This window comes from Chelon labrosus (genome assembly GCF_963514085.1).
Source record: "Chelon labrosus genome assembly, chromosome: 21".
In the NCBI taxonomy this organism is placed as follows: Eukaryota; Metazoa; Chordata; class Actinopteri; order Mugiliformes; family Mugilidae; genus Chelon; species Chelon labrosus.
Genome location: NC_140354.1, coordinates 20247267 through 20262662, shown reverse-complemented (window position 1 = coordinate 20262662; position 15396 = coordinate 20247267). Strand labels below are relative to the sequence as shown.

The window sequence follows — 15396 nt, the reverse complement described above, 5'->3', positions numbered from 1 at the left end:
TTTTATTTTAAACTTCTTTAAGTTTGATAAAAACCCAGGATTAAACAAGCAGGTGCTTCAAAATTAAACTCACTCACAGTTCATTCAAACATTTCAATACAAAGAGAGCCCTGCGCTGAATCTTCTTGTCATGAACATTTTCAGCGAGTTTAAAATAACTCAGAGAGCTGTTGATTCATTGCTGGAGGCTGTGGCTTGTAGAGATATTTAACTGACGCGCGTTCCTATTATTTTGACGCAGCAGTCAGTGGGCTAGGCTAAGCTACATTCCACAAAACCATCGTCCAGTTAAAGTCACCACCTTTCTGAGTCTGTCGCAACATCAGCGGAACATTAAACCAGTCATGAAGATAAGATTTATTGCAGGACTGTCATATTAAAATACCTTCGTTGTAACTGGTGTACCTAATGACCTAACCAGGGAGTGTTCTCTTAGAATAGACTCTAAATCACAACATATTCCTATTTATCACAGTTTATAGTTGCTTTATTTATAATAAAATGTTACGAAATGAGATTAAAGTCTTGATGATTGCCGTTTAAAAGCAAGAAAGGGAGCAAATTATTCTTTAAATCATATTTAACATGTATAACAAGTTGAATTAGCACCTTCCTGATGCTGTTTCAGCTTTAGTCCGACACTGTGCTGCACCCACACAGAGGAAGAAGACTCTTTAACATCAGCATTTCTCAGCACCACTGCAGAGTTTCCTCCACAGCTAAAGCACCGCAGACACCTTCTGGACAACACGTCTCCGTGTCTCAGGACATTTGCCTGTTTATCATTTCACTCTGTGCAATAACGTTCCAGCTATTCTCAGTTGTTTTTCTTACTCGTCGCATAGTTTCAGCTCAATAAATGTCGTTATTCAGGATATTTGTGATGCCCGTAGCGTTTATTCAGCTTCCACCACTTTAACCTTTATTGATTTAACTTAAGTTTGATAGTATTTTAAATATTTTATGCACCATCTTCCCGGAGTTTGTCCTTGTGGATCAATAAAGTCTCATCTTATGTTGAAAGGGGGGATTTGAAAGCATTCACCGGTGTACCTAATGTTGTGGCAAGGGAGTGCACAACAACATCGTGTGCCGAGAAACTGCTCCGAGTGTGGACTTTAACCCCGATGCTGTAAAAGAGATTAGGAGGCTTCACATTTCAAGGATACTTTTGAATGAATGAATGAATGAGGAAATCAGTAAAGAGAAGCGGTGCGTAGGAAAGGGAGACATGTGGACTGTTTAGAATCGTAAAAGACATAAATACGTGTGTTATATAAAAAAAATATGGAGGGGTTAGATTGAAGTAAAGGTGTGGCAGCTTCTTATAAATCCTCTACTATATTCTCCACCATGAGAGAAAGAGAGAGAAAGAGAGCCGGCTCTTCCACTTCCTCCTTACCCCCACACTTCCTGCTTCGGCTGCTTGGCCTATGTCCTTATATGGCAGCCGCCGGCAGCCAATCAGAACGGGGCAGGCAGCTCATTCAAAAACGGCCGAGCGTGAGAGAAGAAGGAGGGTGGGAACTGTGGAACAGAAAAAACAAAAAAACACACACATCCTCTATGAACCACAAGAATTTAAAGAAACCTGCAAAACAAGAGGTGTCAAAAGACAATAAAGCAAAAGTTCAGGGACGATGAAGCCCTGCACTCCTGATAAAACTGGAGCCATGTGAAATCAAAAAGAAAGAGGAGGCATGACATGTTACATAAGGAACATAAGTAAACCCAGGTCCAAAGAGCATGGGCATGTGTAGGCTGACCTCATCGCTCCTCAGCAGCTAAGGAGGCGAAGCTAAGCAGTGACCAGGAAGTGAGAGCACGAGTGGGAGCCTATCAGAGGATCAGGATTCCAAAACGGGCCAATCACAAGGGCTGGAAGCATCAATCTTTAAACGCAGGAGACTGAGACAGATGGTGGAGGACAGATAAGCGCCCCCCCCCCCCGCGTCCAACACTATGCACGGAGACATGTGTGTGTGGGGAGGGGGGGTGGAATTGAGATTTTAGACATGGATAAGTGTAATTTTGCTTATTTTGCACCAAAAAAAGTTGGTTCAAAGGGTGAAGCTGCTTTGTCATCGGTCCCACCTGAATAAAATCCCTTAAAAGGCACCTCAGCCTCGGCTCTGGGCCAATGAGGAGGCCAGGGCGACGGCAGGAAGTGAGGTGTGCGTGCACAGGAAGAAAAAGAAGAAAAAGAAGAAGAAGAAGAAGAAGGGGAGGATAGAGGGTCAAGATTGTGATCAAGAGACGCTGTAAAGCCTGAAGCGCTGCATGTGCTTATTACATCAGTTCAGCCATTACAGAGAGGCTTCCTTTGTCAAACTAAATAAAACTGGGTTACACACTTCAAGCTCCAGATCAGATTTAGTCGTAATGATCATATGATTTTCTTCTACAAGCAGGAAGACGCTCCAATGCAGCCTTAAGACTTCTGAAGGATGTTTTTTTGTTGCATTAGCCTGCAGCTACAGCTGACAAATCACATTGTGTTTTTAGACCCAGATTTAAAACAGGAAGCATGTTTGTCATCCGAGCCACCGGTTGCACCGCTGCGACAAACGGGGGGGAGAAGTTATAAGTGGTTTCCTGCATTAATGATACATGAGGATTGATCAGTGACGTGAGGAGCTGGTCAGGATGCCACAGTGGGGTGTGGGACGGGCCGGGCCGGGGGGGGGGGGGTGTTAAGAAGTGGGGGGTCGGAGCTGAGACTCCATTTGGGGCCGTAAATGGGAAGCTAATCCAATCGAAGCACAAAGTGGCCAGCTGGCAGGCACAACACAGCTGGTAACTGGCCCGTGCCTTGGAGTCAGGCCGTCACCACGGCGACCCGCCGATCAATGACGCCGCAGACGACCGATCTATTGGCTGTATCACTGGCAGGGGGAGGAAAGGAAGGGGGTGAGGAGAGAACGGTGAATAGGGCTTCCCTCTCTGAGGCTATGACCAGGCACAGATGGCCGACAATCGGTCTCAACAAGAGAGAAAGAAAGAAACAAAACATCAAGACTTTTCTTTCACAGCCACCACCCTTCATGTGTCTGTTAAATATAGTAGTCACTACAGCCAACAGCTAATTAGCTTAGCTTAGCTTAAAGAAAGAATAGTCACTCTTCATGTGTCCAGTGACTATAACAATATGTCCAGCTGCTAACTTAGCTTAAAGAAAGAAAGTATCAACACTTTATTCATAAACATCCTTTCTTCACTTGTCCAATAAATATAACACTAGATAGCTAGCTTAGCTGCAAGAAAGAAAGACAAACATTACTCTTTATGTGTCCACTAAATATAACACTACAGCCAGCAGCTAGCTTAGTTTGGCTTAACTTAGCAGAAAGAAAGAAAGAAAAACACAGCAAGTTAGCTTATCATAGCTTAAAGAAAAAAGCTAAAGTCAGTTAGTTAGCTTAGTAATGCTAGGGCCAGCAGCTAGCTTAGTTTGGCTTAAATTAGCAGAAAGAAAAAAAGGAAAACACAGCAAGTCAGCTTAGCTTAGCTAAAAGAAAGAGTAGTCACTCTTCATGTGTCCAGTGACTATAACAATATGTCCAGCTGCTAACTTAGCTTTTAGAAAGAAAGCCATCAACACTTTATTTATAAACATCCTTTCTTCACTTGTCCAATAGATATAACACGAGCTAGCTAGCTTAGCCGCAAGAAAGAAAGATAGACATCACTCTTTATGTGTCCATTAAATACAGCCAGCAACTTAGCAGAAAGAAAGAAAGGAAAACACAGCAAGTTATCTTATCATAGCTTAAAGAAAAAAGCTGAAGCCAGTTAGTTAGCTTAGTAATGCTAGGGCCAGCAGCTAGCTTAGCTGACTTTAAAGAAAGAAAGAACAACAGCATCAATACTTTTCTAAAATAAACTTCATGTGTCCATTAAATATAACACCACAGCCAGTGGCTAGTTAGCTTAGCTTTTCTTTCGTATGTACGTAACTCATCATGTGTTCATTAAATATAACATGACAGCCGGAAGCTACTTAGTTTAGCAACTCTAGGGTCAGCAGCTAGCTTAGCTTACTTTGAAGAAATAAGAAAGACAACATCAACCCTTTCCTTAGACGCTTCCTGTCTCCACTAAATATAACACTACAGCTAGCAGCTAGTCATCTTATCAAAACCAGGGCCAGCTGCTAGCTTAGCTTACAAGAACAAAAGAAAGAAATCAACACTTTTCATTCATAGCCACCGCTCTTTGCGTGTCCAGTAACTATAACACTACAGTGAACTAGTTAGCTTAGTAATGCTAGGAATGCCAGCAGCTAGCTTAGCTTAACATCAACACTTTTCTCATTTACACAACACACTACATGTGCATGTTATATGTAAATCTGAGGCAAGAATCTAGTTAGCTTAGCTTCATCAAAGAGCATCTTGTCTGGCACTTACCCAATTGGAGAACACCTAATTTAAATGTTTATACTTAACATTTTTATACTTTTAAGATTGTTTTTCTTGGACAGACGGAACTAGGGCTCACTCGGTTAGAGAGAAGTATCACTGCTTTTCAGTTTACGCTTGATATTTATCCTGATTTTGACCTTGTATTCAGACTATTACGCCACGCATATGTCCAGTCACGCTGTGAAGCAAGTGTGAAACTCCTGTGGGCGACAAACAGGATGCACTTCCAACATGACAACATTTCTCGTCAGCCTCTGTTTCCATCTTTGCTTCACCCAGATCCCACTTAGTGGTTTTATCTCTAGCTCTCATCTCTCTTTCTCCTTTGACATCCACATACACTTTTCACTCTGAGGCTAATTGCGACTAATGTTTTTAGTATTGAGCTGCATTTGAACTCAGCGATGCAGTATTCATGTCCATCCACTATGACCAGACCTTTCATGGTGCCTCCACCCTCCTCTGCAAACACAAGCCCATATACATATAGACACCAAAATGCCTTTGTTTTTAGTCTCAGTACCATTTAAACTAAGTATCTAATTCTGCTAATGATAAGAAAGAGGAAGAAGTCAGAGAGAAAATGGAGTAGTGGGAGTGAATTAGTCAGTGATGGCCTTCTTGGGTTTAGAGCACAGAGAAACTTGTGGCATCTTTACAAATTAGAGGAACAGGAAGTCATGGTGGGACGGGTTTTTAGCAACTCAGGGAGTGGCAAGGCTGCACAACAGACAGTTTCTCCTGCCTGCCTGACTGGTTGGTTACCTTATTTGAAGAGGAAGACCTGAGTTGTTGACGTAACAGGAGGGTGTCGCAGCAGTTTCAATTCACCGGTAAACACCAGAGTCCTTCGCAGATGATCGTCGTCCAAAGTTAAGCTTCACCCCCGAACTCTGAATTACTCATGCACACAAATGTGCTGACATCAAATAGAGGTACTTGGTTATAATTAGCTGTTTATCATTTAAAGTTCTTTGACCGTTGCATAACACACATCGAATATAAACACACGTGCCACAGCGGTCACTAGGTTAATGGTTAACTTCTTACGTGGCCATGGTGGTTCCTGACTTCAGCAGGCCAAAGTCAAAGTTAACATCACCTGTTCTTTTACTACCACATAATAATAATAAATCAAGGCTTCCACAGGTGATGAACACACAATTACACAATAATGTATAATTGCCCTGTGCTTCCACAACAGAACATGAATGTTCCTGCACCACAAGGTCGACTCATAAACATGCAAATTGGTGGACTTAGCCTTAGCTTTAAGACCAAACTATTCTGGTGACTCATAAGGGCAGTTGCCTCCACATACATACCTTCAAGGCCATTTGCTGACACTGCAGCCAGCATCTAGTTAGCTTAGCAATGCTATGACAGCAGCTAGCTTAGCATACCTTAAAGAAAGAAAGAAAAAAGACAGCATCAGTACTTTTCTTAGACAGACTTCATTCATTTTAGGAAAGAAGCTTATTTGTATAACGCATGCAAGTTGGTTAGCCTAGCTTAGCATTAGGCACCGTACGACCAACTATTCTGGGGAGTCATAAAGGTAATTCCCTGCACATATACAAAAGGGCAGGCCATTTGCCGAAGTGAGGTTGGTATCGGTCCACATCTCTGTATTTTGGTCCTTATTTTAAGCTAGCTAATAGTAATGAGAGCTAATATTTTACCAATGTTTACAAGATTTATTTAAATGGCTGTAGGTGGTGCAGTAGTCACCTGTTCAACCAATCAATGCACATTCTCAGTACATCTCGACCAATAATTCTACACTTACGTCACTCAAGGTCTTAAGCTAAAAGCGTCCTGACAACTCAATTATAAGAACTGCAAATTTTATCAGTTCCCTTAACGTGCACACAGAAGAAGGTACTTTCTCCAACAGTTTTAGTGACTTTAAAAATATTCCCATTTTCTAAAAGCACCTATAGAGGCCAGACACTGGGAAACAGTTTGTCTGGCTAAAAAAGCACTTTCAATCATCTGTAAACCTGATTAAGTTACATCCCATTTGTGCGTCTCCGGTGATTGCCTGGCAACTGGGAATATCCAGTCACATAGCATATGTTCAGATTAAAGAATGAAACCGTCAACATTCAGGAGCTCCATGGGTTTATTTGTGATGTTTACTGCACTGGGAGGGACAGCACCTAAAGTAGGAACCTACAAAATACCCTAAAAAACTTGTTGTTCTTAGTTCTGTCAATGTGCACAAACAAAGTGAGAAATGTCTCTACATAGTACGTATAAAAAAGTTCCCGTGGTCTGAAAGCACCTATAAAGACTGGAAATGGGAAACCAGAGTTAAACACCCATCATGTTTAATTCTTGTTTATTAAAAACATTACATCACATTTGTTTTTCTCCAATGACTCCCTGGAAACGCGTCCAATCCATGAAATATTCCGTCATATAGCAACTACACAGATTAAACAATGAAAGCATTAACTTCCAGGAGCTGCTGGTAGATGATACAGTTGGGCAGAATGATGCTAGCAGTTTTCCCTTGAATCCACTATATGAACTAAGCTAAGCGAAAAAAATGAAGCAACCTATTCCCCAAAACTATTACATTAAGACACAAGAGCCGACTGATGTTCCAGATCTCTGTAGTTTGTTTTGTTTAGAAGGCCAGCTGACGTTAGCATTGAATCGCATTAGGCACTTTGAGTCCAAACCATTCTTGGTAACAAACCATTATGTTATGGAAATAATGGTGGTCATGTTTTTGGACAAGTGATCTGCAAGCAGTTCTTCACCAGCCTACGCTATATGTGCAGTGGTCTTTGAAACCTAAAGCTGATTTTTTTTGGCCAGATGATTGAATTTTGCAATATTTCAGTACATATCAGTATTATCAACCACTGACATGTGTGAGTTATGATAATCCAGATGACCTCTTATACGCCATAAAAGACACAAACAAGTTGTTTCCCCACAACCTTTAGATACTTTTGGTCTTTTCCAGGAGCTCTCAACTCTCCCAGACTCTAAATGACAGGTTTAAGCCCCTAACCTCCACTTGTTTCTCTCTTTTAAGTGTCACTTAGTTTTACAAGTGGCCTATTTAGACACCCACTAATCATAGTAATAGTTACTATACACAACACCTGAAGTGATTGTGTATAAACTGCTGTCGGGATGAAAAATCCCCAGAAAATTTCATTAGGTGGCTTTATAGCAGCGAGGACCAGGTTCAGAGAGTTTATATTTAGCTGGCGGTAAAAACACACACACACAGTGTGTTGTGATACATGAGAAGAGGAGTATTTCCAGGACAGTATTCCAAGCACTTGGCGAGCAGAGATTCCCACTGAGGAGTGTTGACAACACACCACTTAGCCAGAGACCTCTCACTTACTACCGGAGAGCTGTAAACAAACATGGTGACTGATAAGCTGGTGGTCTAAGGTGGAAGAGTCCACGTGGTCCCGATCTGAATTTACTTGTTGTTTCATTCCTGCTGGGTTGGAACAATCGGCAAAATCGGTTCTAGACTGGGAACATTTGTGTACACAACTTGCCAAGTTGTTGACATGATATATATATAAAGTATACAGCAGGTATAGTACCAGCGCCTATAACCACACCTTTGAGCAAATAGAGACCCTTTTATGCTTATGTTTGAAATGAATCATGTGTCAGGTTTCTTTTGTTGTCACACAAATACTAGGGGACACTTCAGTGAATCAAATAGAAACAAAAAGATATTCTCTATTAACAGGGTTGGTGGTTCAATCTCTGTCCAACGAAAGGCCAGCTAAAGTGTCCTTTCGCGCTGAACCTGAAGCTGCTTCCAATGACGTGCAAGCACCTTACATCTTCCGGAAGGGTTGATTAGTGATCCGGTTGGCACTATAGCCTCACAGCAAGAAAGTCCTGTGTTTGAACCTACGTCAACTTGCCCCATCTGAAACAGGCTCCAGTCCCCCCCGCAACCCTCTGGAGTATAAGAGGCAGTAGTTGGTAAAACGTTTGTCACGCATGTCAGGTTTCTTTTGTTGTCACACAAATACTGGGGACACTTCGGAGAATCAAACTGAAAGAGAAAGCGTCCGGGTTGTTTCCAACTTCAGGCTTAAAAAGCACATGAACGCACCAACTGGGCATCAATGGCTCAGGAGCTACGGTGGGTTGTCCACTAATTGCAGGGTTGGTAGGGTTGGTGGCCGAATTCCTAGCCAACAGAAGGCCAGCTTAAGTGTCCTTTCACAAGACACTGGACCTAAAGTTGCTTCTAATGGCGGACAAGCACTTTACATCTTCCAGAAGGGTTGATTGGTAATCCGGTTGGCACTAGATAGTTCTAGGTTTGAACCTGCTGGCCTTTTTGTGCGAGCCTATCCCAGCTTGAACCAAAGGCACCTGGAATAGGCTTCAGCTCCAGACAACCCTCTAAAATATAAGCGGTAGTAGTTGAAAAAACGTCTTCCCAACTTAGCTAAACACAATCATCCTGGTTCCCTTTCTTGTAATAGTCTAGGACAACCCAGAAAGTATTAGATAGCCAACGATGATGTAATCTTAACCATCAAAATGGTGACCAGTGAGCTCCTTCTTGAGACTGTTGACCCTCCATGTTTACCTTGAACCCTTTTGGATGATAAACTTTAAGAATAGGGTGGTGGATGATTGCACGAAGATAGATTTGCAATTTCCCTGGAAACTGAGATAACACAAAAGTTATTACCTTCAAACGAGAGCTGTACAACTACGTAGGCCACAAACTTATCACCATTAAGTGCACACCCAAAGTCCTTCTAATCTAAATCGACTAATTTAAGACAGGACTGTAGAAACAAACCTGAACTAGGTTTCATTCTATATTCAAAACAAAGACGTCATGAATCACTGTAGGCTCGGCCGGGAACAATGGCACGCTCATTCATATGGATATGCACTGTGAACGTGAACATCCAGAGGCACTCCCTTGAACCTGGATTAAATATTTCCCAGCCAATCCCTGTTCTTCAGAGCGTCATCAACAAGAAACAATCCTCTCAGCTAGTTACTGAGAAAGCCCGCATCACCTGAACCCTGGCATTTTTTATTCACACAGATGCAAATTTAACACAGATAAACAAATTTAAATGCACACTGGTTCTTTTAGGCTTACATAACACGAACAGGGACGAACTCAGTCTGACATCTGACACTTGAATTATGAGATTTAAGGCCTGTAAATGAGTAAGTGGAAGCAGTGGACCTTTGCTCTCCTACAACACCCATCTCGCCATATATAAACCTTTTAACCGAGTCTGTAGAAAGAGTCAGACATGTCCAACTCTGATTATTTCCTCATTTTAGCTTAAGATAAAAAAAAAGAAATAAAGTAAAATGAACCAGAAAACGTGCTGATTAACAGGCCCGAATCTGCAGGTTTGTCAGAAGGGAAGTTACACGGTGTCGTCTCACACCAAATTTTTTGCTTAATTTCTAGGGAGGATCACATGAGCCACGTGTAGACGACAATAATGTCCATTTAAAGTCAACAACGTGAATGACGAGTTGATGCAACCGAGGGGGAGGAAGGGGAAGTGGTACAAGAGGAAGAGAAGAAGCCACTGCATGTCTCTGGTTACAGCTTATACTTGTGTTTTAGCAACTCTAAATTAATACAAGAAAAAGATTAAATACAATAGAGGGATGGTGGTTTCTTTTTTAAAAAAACGTGATCACACTGCAGCCTACTGGAGTACTAAACCTGTTTATGGCATTAGGAGTGGAAAGTTTACTAGCTTGCAGGCCCAAGGTTAGCCTCAAATCTGCAGCAGTGTCACATGGGGCGTCATTAGTCAGGATGTGAATAAGGCTGGAATATTTTAAAAGCCTCGTGGCGATATGGAGGACTGGGAAGTGTTTTATTTGAGACTAAAAGAAAAAAGGGGGTTTGATTGATTAAACTGCAGAGCACAGGGTTGCTTGGGTTTGGTCACTTCCTGGTTTGACAGTGACCAAACTGGCACAGAGAGAAAATACAGTTTGTCAACAGGGTGACACACCTTTCTAATATACTGTTGTGCCTCAGGCTGAGATAAAGAGGCATTCAGAGCTGGCGCAGCCTCTCATAGCGTAAAATACCTTTTGGATAAATTAACTTTTATAAGCGTGGTGAAGGGTCAGCCGAACTGAAATGAGCGGCCATTCCCTCAGCCTGGGTTATGTGAGTCATTAGTTTGAGACGTAGTGATTCAGTGCATCTGCTTCTCCAACATCCACACCGTCCCTCTTGTTAAATGTCCAACAACGTCGGGTTATTCGAGATACAAGTGGTCGAGTGAAAAGTCTTGGGCCTCTGCAGCTTTCACAGGCTTCACAGGGAGGAGTCCCTTTTTTCTTTGGGTTGTTTTTTGCACTGAGCTGCTTCAGTTACCAAATAAATACACGCTCAGCTGCTAAAAGTAGTCGCGGGGCAGACATATTTGACAGTTAATAGAGTTTAAACACAATTTATCCCGTTTAAAACACTACATCAGGAGATTAGACTTACTAGGCCTCGCTACATCCCTTTTATTTTCTCCATTGCTGTTATCGCCTCCCTCTCCCTCTCCCTCTCAAATCGCGAGCGCTCAGTGCACCACCGGCGTGCACGCGACGTGCCCGGGTGCATGACGCCGGACCAATCAGAGGGCGCCATTCCGAAAGTTTACCTTTTATGGCTAGAGCCGGGCAACTGACTGACTATAAAAGAAATGCTCCCTCAGCTAACGGATTCACTCTGAGCGCCGTCATACGCAGCTTGTGCGGGATATCATTTGCCTGAAACCGGTTCCCTTAAAGCGAAAAGCCCCCCCACCCAAAGGTAAGAAGACAGAAACTATAATTTGCATATTTCTAATTTTAATTTAGAAAGTAAACAAAATGTTTTTGTTTTTTGATGTTTTTTTTAACGTTAAATTCTTAATTTGAGTGATAACGATGGTGATGACCACGAGGTTCTTTGTCCTGTCAAATACCAACTGTCAACTGCTAATTTAACTTGATTATTTTTTCTTAAAAAAGGACATTAATTTGTATATTTGTTCATGTTTAAGTGCTGGTTGTGACTAATGACAAGTAAATTTGACGCAACTGCGATTCACAGGTGCATTTGAACGCAGCCGGCTTACAGTTAACGTTAACCGTCGTCAGTTGGGGCTCAAACTTGGGTGTAGTCGTGCGGCCTTTGCAGTCTTTCACCGCTGGGATCGTGTCTCATCCTCAGTCGGGCTCGGTAGATTTTTTTTTTTTTTGAAAAGAGGCTTTATGAGTTGAGGGAGGCTGTCTGGATCCCTCGGCTGCTCCCTTTGTGCGCCCGATGCGGCGGGGTGTGACCTACTTTAGCATATTAGCCTTAGCCACATCATGCTAACACGCCCTTCAGGCTTAGCAGCAGTAGAGGAAATGTCAACCACGACTATCTGTCACGGACATTCACTATTAATTAAAAAGTAAAGACAAGTAGGATTTACCAGACAAGCAAGATTTTTAAAAAAAAAAAATATTTAAAGGTTTAATTTAAATTGAGAAAATGTAAAGGCCTGCAAAAAAAGCATAATTTTTTTTTAAGTGAGCTGAGCTGCAGTGAAGTGAAATCTTGTAAAAATGCGGAAACTTGTAAATCTAGTCCTCTGCTGTTAAAGGCGTGGCATTCAGGAAATGAATCGACAGTGAAGGACTCATTCATGAGTCAACGTGAGTTCTGAATTATGCAACTTTTATATATATATATTTTTTTCTTATTAAACTATTCCTCCTTTAATGCGCCAAACTATTTAATTCACAAAGTCAATATTAATTAAATCAGATGACTTGTAGTGAATCAATTAATGACGCAGTGATACTTGCCGGGTGTTAAAACCAGAAAGATTGGGCAACAATGGGGCAGGGAGTGGAGGAGGAGGGAGGAGGAGGAGGGGGGGGGGAGGTTGTAACGTGGTGAACCGGGAGGGAGTGGTCTCGCGCCGCCGGCTCTGATAATGTCGATTTTTTTTTTTTCTCTCTCTCCTCCCTCGCCGTGCTCTGGCCGCGCGCCACGGCGCCGGTAGCCGCAAAGCTGCTCAAAACCCAACCATGTCCTTATATGGTAATAACAGAATGCAGCGCCACTTCCTTTTGTCTCGCTCAGTCTGGGGAGTGCTAGGGGAGGGGAGGGGCGGGCGCGAGCTCCACCAAGCGGCCAATCAGGGGCATAGCCGTTATTTAGAAACAGGAAGTGAGAGCGGACTTTTTTTTGAATGCGGATATGAGGCCGTTACTTTTATACGTTTGGTTTTAACGCGGCTCTTTCTCTCTCGTGTTGTCTCAACAGTTCAGCCATGGAAGATGAAATTGCCGCACTTGTTGTTGACAACGGATCCGGTATGTGCAAAGCCGGATTTGCCGGAGACGACGCCCCTCGTGCTGTCTTCCCCTCCATCGTCGGTCGCCCCAGACATCAGGTTGGTTGTCACTTTTGAACCGAATTTAACTAAAAAAAAAAACTTAAATATTAATATTGACTCCAAGTAAAAAATATTTAACTCGACATTTAACATATAAAGATGCTAGCTTGCAATGCTAACGCCATTATGGCTCCGTATTAATGCTAGCGTCCCTGAGCTCCAGCCGCTGCAGTGTCTAACCCAGCCTCTTGTGTCCTGTCCAGGGTGTGATGGTGGGTATGGGCCAGAAGGACAGCTACGTTGGTGATGAAGCCCAGAGCAAGAGAGGTATCTTGACTCTGAAGTACCCCATTGAGCACGGTATCGTGACCAACTGGGACGACATGGAGAAGATCTGGCATCACACCTTCTACAACGAGCTGAGAGTTGCCCCTGAGGAGCACCCCGTCCTGCTCACAGAGGCCCCCCTGAACCCCAAAGCCAACAGGGAGAAGATGACCCAGGTACATGACTCTTTTATAATATTTTTAAACTCGTACACGTCCAGTTAAGTCAGATTAAAGTGTTCAGTCGAAGCAGCAGCAGCCTCATCTCCTCCTCGGTTTCCATCTCCATTCTCACTTGCTCCTTCCTCCCCCCCTCTCCTCCAGGACCCCCCTCCTATAAGATGATCTATCATCAACAGGTCTCTTTGACTGTGTGCCTTTCTATCTGCACTTGTGTTTAATGTTGGCAGCGTAGCACTGAAAGACTCTGACATGCACAAAGTGAAGGAATGTTTTCTTTCTGCACTGTGTTTCTACTAACGTCAGTCTGAGCCCCCCACTCTTAATGCATGTACCGAGTGCAGTGGCCACAAAATAAACTTTTTTTTTTTTGCTTTTTACTGAAGAAAACTAAACTGTGTTCTCTTCTGATTACAGATCATGTTCGAGACCTTCAACACCCCCGCCATGTACGTTGCCATCCAGGCTGTGCTGTCCCTGTACGCCTCTGGTCGTACCACCGGTATCGTCATGGACTCCGGTGATGGTGTGACCCACACAGTGCCCATCTACGAGGGCTACGCTCTGCCCCACGCCATCCTGCGTCTGGACTTGGCCGGCCGCGACCTCACAGACTACCTCATGAAGATCCTGACAGAGCGTGGCTACTCCTTCACCACCACGGCCGAGAGGGAAATCGTGCGTGACATCAAGGAGAAGCTGTGCTACGTCGCCCTGGACTTCGAGCAGGAGATGGGAACCGCTGCCTCCTCCTCCTCCCTGGAGAAGAGCTACGAGCTGCCCGACGGACAGGTCATCACCATCGGCAATGAGAGGTTCCGTTGCCCTGAGGCCCTCTTCCAGCCTTCCTTCCTTGGTACGTTCCCTCATCTTGATCCAGTACAACATAAAACATGCAAACCTTTTATAGTTTCTCTAGTTAACGCTGTCTTTTCTCTTCTTACTCTCAGGTATGGAGTCCTGCGGAATCCACGAGACCACCTACAACAGCATCATGAAGTGCGACGTCGACATCCGTAAGGACCTGTACGCCAACACCGTGCTGTCTGGAGGTACCACCATGTACCCCGGCATCGCCGACAGGATGCAGAAGGAGATCACAGCCCTGGCCCCATCCACCATGAAGATCAAGGTGAGCTGACGAGTCGAGACACGACACTACAACACATCATGACACAGAGTAAAGGTTTCTGAACAGAAGAGACGAGTTTAAACTTTAACATTTGCCTCTTCTCTCTGCAGATCATTGCCCCACCAGAGCGTAAATACTCTGTCTGGATCGGAGGCTCCATCCTGGCCTCCCTGTCCACCTTCCAGCAGATGTGGATCAGCAAGCAGGAGTACGATGAGTCCGGCCCCTCCATCGTCCACCGCAAATGCTTCTAAACAGACTGTTCCTCCTCCCCTTCCCCGACCGAACGCCCAACTTCAGCTCTGTGCAAAACAACACACGACACATCTCTCATTACACACTCAGGCGCAGAGCCTAGACGACCAACTCATTGGCATGGCTTCAGTTATTTTTGGCGCTTGACTCAGGATTTAAAAAAAAAAAGAAAAAAAAAAACTGGAACGATGGAGACGGTAATGTTTTTGGCTAGGCTTAAAAATAAAATAAAAAAGCACCCCAGGTTTCTGCAGTTGCATCTGGGGACTTAAAAAATGTACATTTTGTTTTTTTTCTTTGAGTCATTCCAAATGTTTGTTAACTGCATCGTTCAGACACATGATTCCAGATGTTGACTGCATTGTTCAGACACGTATTCGCCTCTGTGAAGGCTGCCCAGTGGTTGGCGCATACTTAAACATGGTTGTAGTATCGCTTGTATGTAAATTATGTCTGGGGTTTTTTGTACTTTCAGCCTTAAAAAGAAGAAAAAAGATCTTGGTCCTGTAATTTTTTTGTTTTTGTTATGCAAAACCCGATCGTGACCTCTTCTCTTTCCCCTGTTGGTGGGTTTCAACCCCCCTTGGGGCGGTGGGGGGCAAGGGGTCTCGAGATGATGGGGTAACATGGGGTGCCAGACCGGTGGGGCCAACCTGTACACTGACTAAACAATCCCAATAAAGTGCACATGTGTTCCGACGTGA

General features: G+C 43.5%; 1 protein-coding gene and 1 long non-coding RNA gene across 2 annotated transcripts; one reads left to right on the top strand and one right to left on the bottom strand.

The window, feature by feature from the left end:
• Window positions 1-627: 627 nt before the first annotated feature.
• LOC311506686 lies at window positions 628-10972 on the bottom strand. Its single transcript, XR_014699701.1, has 5 exons — window positions 10927-10972; window positions 5750-5827; window positions 5190-5343; window positions 1403-1527; window positions 628-1130 (listed from the first exon to the last, which is right to left on the bottom strand). It is a non-coding gene; the product is annotated as an uncharacterized lncRNA (long non-coding RNA).
• Window positions 10973-11118: 146 nt separating this feature from the next.
• On the top strand, window positions 11119-15396 carry actb2 (actin, beta 2). The gene is made up of 6 exons (XM_084570741.1): window positions 11119-11238; window positions 12727-12856; window positions 13063-13302; window positions 13723-14161; window positions 14256-14437; window positions 14548-15396. The coding sequence occupies exons 2-6, from the start codon at window positions 12734-12736 to the stop codon at window positions 14689-14691; spliced, it is 1128 nt and encodes a 375-aa protein (XP_084426867.1). The 5' UTR covers window positions 11119-11238; window positions 12727-12733; the 3' UTR covers window positions 14692-15396.

Coding starts and splice junctions, on each gene's coding strand:
- actb2 (XM_084570741.1), top strand. CDS start 12,734: ATGGAAGATGAAATTGCCGCACTTGTTGTTGACAACGGATCCGGTATG. Junction 13,303..13,722: donor ACAGGGAGAAGATGACCCAG/GTACATGACTCT, acceptor TTCTGATTACAG/ATCATGTTCGAGACCTTCAA. Junction 14,438..14,547: donor CATCCACCATGAAGATCAAG/GTGAGCTGACGA, acceptor TTCTCTCTGCAG/ATCATTGCCCCACCAGAGCG.